At 46.9% G+C, this 8,634-nt stretch overlaps 1 protein-coding gene across 1 annotated transcript in view; it reads right to left on the reverse strand.

The window, feature by feature from the left end:
• The window catches only part of FGF16 (fibroblast growth factor 16), a 10,656-nt gene that overhangs the window by 1,468 nt on the left and 554 nt on the right, over positions 1–8,634 (reverse strand). Inside the window, exon 2 of the mRNA XM_014310955.2 lies at positions 2,813–2,916. Within this exon, the coding sequence (XP_014166430.1) occupies positions 2,813–2,842 (30 nt within the window). The 5' untranslated portion in view covers positions 2,843–2,916. The remainder of the gene's footprint in view (positions 1–2,812; positions 2,917–8,634) is intronic.

Raw genomic sequence — 8,634 nt, forward strand, 5'->3', positions numbered from 1 at the left:
TTCCCTCTCCCTCCCACCTCCATGTGCCAGCTACAGTGGGGAGCAAGGCTGTCCCTCTGCCCCACAAGGACACAGGGGGCTTTGCCAGCTCTGCTGTGCTGTCACAGAGGGTCCAGCCATCCCATCCCATTCCCATTCCATCCCACAAGGGTACTGCCAGGGTGACTGGAGCCCTTTCAGCTGAAGGGCAGCCTGCAAATGTAGAGTGCTCTAATATTACAGCCACTGTCCCTGCGCTGTAAACTATCTGGGCAGGGAATGTGTCCCCTCTGAGGCACACTGAGTGCTCAGTAAATGTTACTGCTTGCAGTAGATGTGTTTTGTAACACAATCCAGGAGCTCACCTGTGCTCAGAACCTGTTTTCAATGTTTTGCTGCTAATTAAATAAAGCCTGAGGTGAGTTGTGAGCCCTCCAAAAGTCCTAGGCCACAGCCTTGGCCATCTGAGACCCAGGGAACTGCAGGCTTCTCTTCCCAGCTCTGTCAATAAATACAGACTGGGTTTTTTCCCTCCTCTCAGATGCCATCTACTTGGAATATTTTGGAACCTGATGACTGGCTGAACTCTGGCTGCTGCTTTGCCCCCATTCCCCCGTGCTGCACTGGGCAGTTTGGAGTACAGTGCTTGTGGAAAATGTTTGGCGAGTCTGGGGTGATTCTGCAAGGTGTGATTTATTCCTCTCCAAGCCCTGGGATGTCCCCACTGAACCTGACACCACACAGGCAGCAGGCAAGGTGCTGCCCGTGACTTTTGCTGCCCTAAGTATTAGTGGCATTTCTGAAATCCTTGGGGAGCTTTACAGCAATGCTGGCACGAGCTCAACAGGGACAGGAGGAAAAGCTCTGCGTCCTGAGGGGACTCCACGTGTCACTGTGGGGATGGCTGGCTCTGGCTGCATCAACACAGGCATCAGGCAAAATTGGCACAGAGGGAAATAATAAACTTGCTGAAAATTTAAAAATATCGCTGTACTGTGATCTCCCAAAATACCATTGTAATGCTAATGCTGTTGTCAGGCGCTGTTTTATGGACCTTTAATTAAGAATACTGTAGTGGCTTTTGAGTTCCAAAAGCCATCATTGTACAACCCACGTGTCCCAGATTTTAAAACTCCAGGGTTATTTGGGGACCTGGCTCGTGACGCCAGCAGTTTGGAGCAGCCTTTTGAGTGTGTCCTGCAGCGTCCTGCCTGGTGCACAAGATCCCAGAATGGTTTGGGTTGGAAACAACCTTAAAGATCACCCATGCCATGGGCAGGGACAGCTCCCAGGACTGTCTTCAGGTCAATTCTGTTTCCAGATTCAGTGCTGTAAAATGTTACCCTATTTTTGTTTCTGTGTTGTAACATGAACACGGGATCTAGAATTTAATTAACCCATCATGAAACTCGATTCACAATCAGAGCTGCAAGGTTTGAAAGCAAAGGGGGGGGATGCATGGGCTCATGTTCTCCAGCAGGCACGAGTGAAAGCTGAAACTCCAGGAGCTGCTTAGCAGCCTTAAGAGTATGACAGGAGAGGTGCTGCTCTAGCCCTGCTTTCTGAAGTGTGCTTCAGGAGATTTTGTGCTTTATGGAATCCTGGTGATTTTTCTTTTCTCTATTTTGCACATTTTTAATTTAACCACTGTATCCGCATTTAACTGCTGTGCTGGGCAGAAGCTGTTACAGAAATTAGGTGGGAAAAGAACAGTTATTGGTGCATGCAGTATTTGATGATCAGAGAATTACAGTGGTTTGGGTTGGAAGGGACTTTAAAGCTCATCCCTGCCCTGGGCAGAGACACCTTCCACTATCCCACATTGCTCCAAGCCCCATCCAGCCTGGCCTTGGACACTGCAAGGGATGGGGCAGCCACAGCCTCTCTGGACAACTATCTCATATAAACACCAGCAGCTGTGTCTTAAATGGTGGAAGGATTTGTGGCAGTCTCAGGTGGAAATGAGACAAGGAAAAATGAGCTAAACTCGTGGTTTGCCAATCAAAGGTTTTCTTACAGCTTCTGTGTATGCACAGTAAATGAGTTTTAACTTGTACACTGAAGCTTATCTGATGGTGAGAGGAAGTGCTGCCTTCTGCTTTGGTTTAAAACCGGTTTATTTGATTTCATTTTATTTTTACTGTGATCCACCCTTAATTGAGCTAAATAATTAGGAACTGAGTTAAATTAACCTGTAGGAAGCACCTCTGTCCAGCTGTTAAAACCTGGCATTTTGACTGTAAGTCATAACACTTAATGAGTTTACACTCGGGGTTTTTAGTCAAAACATGGAAAATTTTAGCCTGAAAATGGCACTTCACTTCTAGGAAATCATGAACAGCAGCCCTGAACTCCTAAAAGGAATTACAGAGAATTTTACAATAACAGTCAGGCTACAATTTCAGCTTCTGTTGGTTAAAGAGCCGTAATACAAAGACAAGACCTGCAGATAGGTGCAGACCTGACCATGAGAGGTGAATATAACTGATGTGCTACTCAGGCTGGGAAAACACATTAACAAACATGGCTTTTTGCTAAATGTCCCCCTGCCTTTACCTGGCCATTGCCACACCATTTCTGAAAGGCAAAACCTCAGTGTGGTGTCTGGGGGCTGGGCACCACAGGGGGCTCCCACAGCAGGAGTGAATCCTCCCTCAAACCCAATTTCCTATAAATCATTTATGTTAAAACAGTGGCATCAAGGGTTCGTTGGAGATCACTGGCACCCCAAGGATGCAGAGGGCCTGTGCCAGAGCAGCTTGTGGCACAGCTGAGGCCACAGGCAGCACTGCAGCCCGTGGGACAGGGTGGAATCAGCCCAGCCTGAACTTACCGACCCATAGAGCTCGCCTCTCTCATTCATGCCGAGGTAGAGTCCGGAGTCCACCCCACGGATGCTCACCAGCCCCACTGCCAGGCTAATAAACTCCAAAATCCCTAAAAAAGATAAAAAACCCTCGAAATCATACAGAGAAAAAAACCAACACCAGGCTCCAGCAACAAAAACAAACCAGCCATTCCCAGCAACAATACAGTTCTTAACTCTATAGTCCCATCTGTGTGCAATCTTCTGATTTCCAGTCTGGGCTTCTCCCCAGCATTGTGAATTTCAGTTGCCTAAGAGGGATTGTCTTTGCTAATGAGAAAAGCTTTGCAAGATTTTGTTGGTTTGGGTTTGGATTTTTTTCATAATTATCACCAAGAAGACAGATGTAGAAACTTGGGCCTGGCCACTAGCAATGTCAGAAGGCTGTTACCATGCTAGGTTTTATTCTTCACCAAAACGAGTGTTGTTTTGTCTTCTAGAATAAGATTATTGTCCTACAGGTTTCAAAGTCATGGGTTCAGTAAAAAGAAGTGAAAAGCACTAGAAGAGATGTCTGTGAGGACTATCTTCATCCTGACACTCCAGTGGAATACTTTTCAACCCAAAATGTATATAAAAGGCATAGGGATAGAATCCAGCTTCAAAGCACACAGGTTAAAAATGCATCTTCCTCTGCAGCCTTCAGAGCCAGGGAAATGCCAGTCCATTCTCCATCACCCCCTGCCACTGTTACTGCCAAAACCCCCTCCTGCCCCCTGTGTCCTGCTGCCTGTCCCAGCCTCCTGCCTCTTCCCAGTCCAGCAGCATCTGTCCCAGCCCTGCAACAGCAACTGTTTTACCCATGGGCTGCAGCCTGCTCTGATGGTGGCAGCCTCACTTCCTCTGGAAAGGAGCAGCAGGGTCTGGCTGCTGCACCCCCACAGCTGCAGCTGTTTCAATGGGGGGAAGACTTGTAACAGGAGAACCTCTGGTGAAGCACTTAAAAACAAACAGCCCCTACCCAACACCACAAGTGGTGGGGACCTTCAGTCTTCCCAGGAAGACTTCCTGAAGGCAGTGGTGGGACTATGTTATTATGGATTTCACACACTACCTATGAAGAGGTCATGGGGAGTTTTGCCAGTGTCCAGTGCAGGATTAATTAGCTGGGAGGCAGAAGGAAGAGGGTTTTCCTCATCTCATCTGATGTCTCCATTGACTGGAGGGGAAAGTTGCTCTAACCTTTAGCGTGGCTCCAGCTCTCCTAATTTAGCTCCCAAAACATCCAGCCCTGGGCAATTGATGCTCTGATCAGGTTACCTCCCAGAGCTCCTCTTAAAAGTATTGCCTTGGTTTTAAGGCACCGCGTGACAAGCGGCCACCTGAGCCAGCTGACTGCAGTGGCAGCCACAGCTCTGGGTCATCCCCCAGCCTGGGGCATGGATGTGACACTCTCAGATGACACTGCATCACTGCCTAAATACAGGACAGCCCAGACGGCCATGGACACCCCTGACCCACTTTGTGCAGTGCAGACTCATCCTCAGGTGCTGGCAGCCAAGCTGGCTGCAGGAATTCCTCCCTACCCTCAGACCTGTCCTGCTCCCCAGTCTGCTCTGGGGCCTGTGCATCTAATCCAGCCCTCCCTGAAACCAGCAGGTGCTAGGGGACACGAAATATGGACTTGGGAGTGGCAAGGCCTGGAGGCAAACAGGGAAACAAACACCACAAAACACACTTTATGGACCAGACAGACATTTTACAGGCTGAAATATACCCAGCTACATATCCTGGCCTGGGACACATCCTGCCTGCAGAAACATCAGGAACAGGCAGCATAGGCAAGGAAGGCAGCCTTTCCAAGCCAGACAGACACAGATCCTGGCTCTGCTCTCCTCAGTAGCTGTTGTGGTTTCTTAGCTGAAAAGAATCCCAAACAGGGAGGAGAGAGGTGCAGGATGAGGGGTGGTTTCCTCCCTTCACTACCCACCAGTTCTGACATGAGGGAGTTACTGAACTGCTGAGTGCTTTTTCCCATCTGCAGACCAGAAATTAGCACAGCCACTCTTTGAAAAGGAGGGAGTGAGGAAAGATGGACAACTACAGGGAGTGTAAAAAGTAAAGCAGGAGTACACAGATACACCCAGGAATGGGGGAGTTTTTCCCAGACTGGAGACAAAGGAATATTCAAGTGAAATGTATCAAGTAACTGGAGAATGGTAGGTGGACCTTCCTGTAGGTATGGACACAGTCCTTAGCATCAGCACTTTTTTTGTCTTCTGTCACTTCTGAAAAGCAGGAAAATGTTGCTGGTTCCACTGAGAAACTGAGGGATGTCTAAGGCTGGGGAACCCAGATCTTTTCTTGAGTATGCCCACACGCATGCTCCCTATGAGGTACATCAATCCAGGCCTCCAGAGACCTGGGAAGGACCAAACCAGGAGCAGCATCAGCATCTTCCTTCTCTGACCAGGAATGAGACATTCCTCACCTGGTGGACGTTGGGTAGATATGGGTTTTGCAAATTAGATTTCTTCCAAGACCTGCCCATGACAATCTCTTCTGACAACATCCCTTGTAGTATTCCTCTTCTCTGATTTCTGAGTGGCACTTGGAGACATGCATGGAAGACGACTATGTTGAAAGAGCATTAAGAACGTAACTTGAACCCACAAAAGTCAGGAGACAGAGTGAAGGCTGAAAATATGTGGGCGGATATCCATCCTGTCCTTAACTCACTCCAATTCTAGACAAAATTGCAGCTTCGTACATCTGATCCCCAGCAGCACAGGGAGTGGCCACTGGGGCCAGCTCAAGAATTCTCTTTCCAATTGTAGCGGTGTGTTTTTGTGGTAGAACATGCTTTTGTTTCTTTCTTTTGCTTTCTTTTTTTCTTTCCCCCAGGACTTGCCTCTTTTTTTTTCCTCACTTTGATTATTCATTTTCTTTGTTCCTTGAGTCTTTCCAGATAAGACTTGGAGAGATTTGATTAAGACTCTGACTGGATTCATTTACCACTAAAGCACTGAATAATCTCCTGAGCTTTGCCATGGCCAGACCCACACACTCTCGCCTTACTCTAAACCATCCCTCAAAGAACAATTCAGCTCCCTGCACCTGTCTCTTCTTACATGACTGTATTCAGGAGCTGGGGTACAGAAACATCAGATGTTGTATTAATGGCTACAAACCTAAAGCTTCGGCTAAAAACCTCAACAACTGTTCAGCAACAGGTGCACTATGGTCTGAATGTCAAAATTACAGCCAAACTTTCTCTGGAGGTCTCAGCAGCTTCTCTAGGAATCTGTGTAACATATCCATGAGCAGGTTTGTACCCCAGAAGAGCTTTGTTTTCTACCTTTATTCATCTGCAGTGCAACCTCAAGGCCTCGTTCCCTCCTCCACTGCAGTAAGTAGCACCGCTGGGTTCACTTCTTTAATGCTGCTGTAAAAGAGATGTGAAGCAGGAAAGGAGCAGTTCCTCCTGGCAGAGATTTCCCTGGCAAATTTCTCTCAGTTTCATTCTGAGAAGGATTGTCATAGGGGTGCTAATGTCAGTCCAGACCCCCTCCAGATTTTGATCATCCTTTATTTCTTTGTAGAGGAAGGTTCTGAGTAGATGCAGTGAGAGAGATACATTTTGGAAAACACTTTATCCTTTTGGGGGTGACCTTGCCAGAGCTGCCAGCTGAGAGAGTGAATTTGGGCACTTCTGTAGTGTGAGAATGAGCTTTCTTCCAAGAAACCAAGAGGGCTTTTCCACATTTTGCATTAAAGCTCCTCTAGGAAAAATAAGCTGCACTCCATTGTTCTTACAAGAATCTGTGTTTTTAGAAGTATAAAATATCACATTCCAGAAGACAGGTGTGATTTAGGAAAGCTCCAGTCCTTGACAGATAAGAGGCAGTAATTCCAGTGATTGCTCAGGCAGTGTGGGTGGATGATGCCAGTACCTCCCTGTGTCCTACAGTCACACCCCAAATGCTGTGATACAAAAGAATTTCTTCTTTTAACCCTCACTGTTGGGACCTTGGGACTGTTCTGCATGAGGGGGCTTTGGTTATTTTCCTCTCTGGAAGATGTGGATGTCTTGCACATCTGGTAGATTTTGGGATGGCTGTGCACGGGAGGGTGCAGATACCGCCTGTCTATTCCTGAATCCCTTCCAAATTAAGGGATGGGGATGCCAAGTCCGGTTCTACCCAACATCCCACCTGCAGCTGGACACGTGCCTGGGCTGTGGCATCGCAGCCATCCATGGAGCAACTTCATGATCTGCTCATGGTACCAGCAAGCTCCTTCCAGCCATGTGGGCTTCATCCTGGATTTCTAAGTATTTCTCCAGGTGCTTCAAGACTTAAGGCAGCTTTAAAGTGCTTCCCTGAACCCCTCGTCTACCTCTGCACCCCTCACCACAGCTTTGGAGTGCCCAGAATCGCTCAGGCTGCCTATTCCTGTTAGAAGTTACTTCTTTCTGACTGTTGCAAGCAAAATTTAGGAATGCATCGATACATGACATCCTAATACGAACCATACCAGTAACATTGGAATTTAAATATTCATGGCTACTGAACGCAGATGGTGAATACTGTGTGCCAATACATTATTGCTTTGAGTCTCTGCTGAAGCAAGGCTTAGTCCAACTTGATCTGAACGCAAGGATTCCAGTCTAATCCTTTGGGGCTTTGTCTTGCAATTACAACAAATAACTATTTATTTTACACCGCCTCTGGGAAAACCCTGAAGCAGAAAACTATAATATCTGAAGTCTGGTCTAGTTTACGGAGCTGGATGCGGACTGCTAAAACACTTAGGGAATGCCAAAGTTTCGATTTATTGAAATCACTGTGTGACTTAAACTTCAGCGTGCAAAATCCATGAAAAGTTTTAGCATGTCTAACATGTTTTTTCCAAGTTGGAAAATATACTTGTTTTACTCAATCTTTATAGAAAATGGATCTGAAACAAATGCTGCCATTTGAAACTGGCTGTTTAGTTCTACAAAGGTAAGGAAAAAGAACTGATAGACTAGAAACACTACGTGGCAGCTTGAACTAAAACCAACCAGATGCAATGGGTTTGCTTTCAACTCTTTGAACGTGGAAACCCATCGTGTATTACAGCATGAAAGGTTAAAAGATGGGTGTTTTCAGGAGGTAATTAAAGAACGCTCGCCCCACGAGCATATTAGTACCTGACTCTGACCCGCGGGTTATGACTTTCTTGTTGATTGAGGCAGGGACATGCCATGCACACACCTGGTGTTTATGGAAAGATAAGCTTCCCCAATTGTTCCAAAAACCTGCCTTACACCTCCAACAATAGCAGCGGCAGCACTTCCCGGAGTATCAGAACTGACTGCTTGCAAACAAGTAAAGACAAAAAAAGAATTCCTTTCACCGAGGAGTTAAATCACTTGAAAACTATAAAAAGTCTTGCGAGCACGTCTTGCAACCTGTTGAAACATAGCTGAGATCACTGGCATGGGACTTGTTGATAGCTTATACAGACACCTGCACTAGATGCTGGAGTAGCGGGAATTTCTCTTACTGTGCTCAAACTGACTGTACTGTTTTGCCTGTGGCTTGGGATGCATTTTTTGAAGATTACATATAGTCTCATTAGAGATCACCGCTCCTGTATGCCACTGATACAGGTACGGCATTCTTCCACCTGTATCCCGGGCAGCAAGGTAAATCCACGGTGCCCTGCCTATTGTTTCATCTTCTTTCTTTCCGATGTCCCTGTTTTTCCCTCTTCAGCTTCCCCCTTTCCTTTCCAACAACCTTCCCAAACCCAGCTCCTGACACCCCTCAAGCCAACAGATCCCTGCCCGTTTGGGGAGACGC

Source organism: Geospiza fortis, unplaced genomic scaffold, assembly GCF_000277835.1.
Source record: "Geospiza fortis unplaced genomic scaffold, GeoFor_1.0 scaffold744, whole genome shotgun sequence".
NCBI lineage: Eukaryota > Metazoa > Chordata > Aves > Passeriformes > Thraupidae > Geospiza > Geospiza fortis.